This window comes from Penaeus monodon, chromosome 19, assembly GCF_015228065.2.
Source record: "Penaeus monodon isolate SGIC_2016 chromosome 19, NSTDA_Pmon_1, whole genome shotgun sequence".
Classification (NCBI taxonomy): Eukaryota; Metazoa; Arthropoda; class Malacostraca; order Decapoda; family Penaeidae; genus Penaeus; species Penaeus monodon.
In genome coordinates this window covers 19,427,966-19,428,369 of record NC_051404.1, presented here as the reverse complement: position 1 = coordinate 19,428,369, position 404 = coordinate 19,427,966, and the positions used below count along the sequence as shown (strand labels likewise).

General features: G+C 35.6%; 1 protein-coding gene across 1 annotated transcript in view; it reads left to right on the top strand.

Annotated features, from left to right (window-relative positions):
* Positions 1-404, top strand: part of LOC119585116 — a gene marked incomplete in the record, with an annotated part of 123,275 nt that overhangs the window by 119,867 nt on the left and 3,004 nt on the right. Inside the window, 1 exon segment of the mRNA XM_037933747.1 lies at positions 334-404. Within this exon segment, the coding sequence (XP_037789675.1) occupies positions 334-404 (71 nt within the window).

Genomic DNA, 404 nt, shown 5'->3' with positions numbered 1-404 from the left:
AGGCCCTTGTGGTTTTTTGCTCTATTAGATATATTATGTGTCAGTTCAAGCAGCTGTTTCTGTTGATAAGATGAACATAAACGTGATTTTGTAGATTAGGTATATATTGTTCTACCATATATGAATAAGTAGCAGGTTTGATTATTTTAATTTACTAATTTTCCCATGTTTTCCTCTGTTCCTATCAGTTTTTCTGCAGTGTATATAGATTATAATTTATATTTGCATTAGGGTGTAGAAAAATAAATGGTATGAATACTCGTTGACATTTTGTATATATATCTCCTGTAATTGCAAAGTGTCCTGTAATTGATGTGGGCTTTTGTGTTGTAGGTACGCGGGGGCTTCATGAGTGACACCATAATTGTGGGCCACGTACATTCCCGAACCCCACCCCAGGCTGA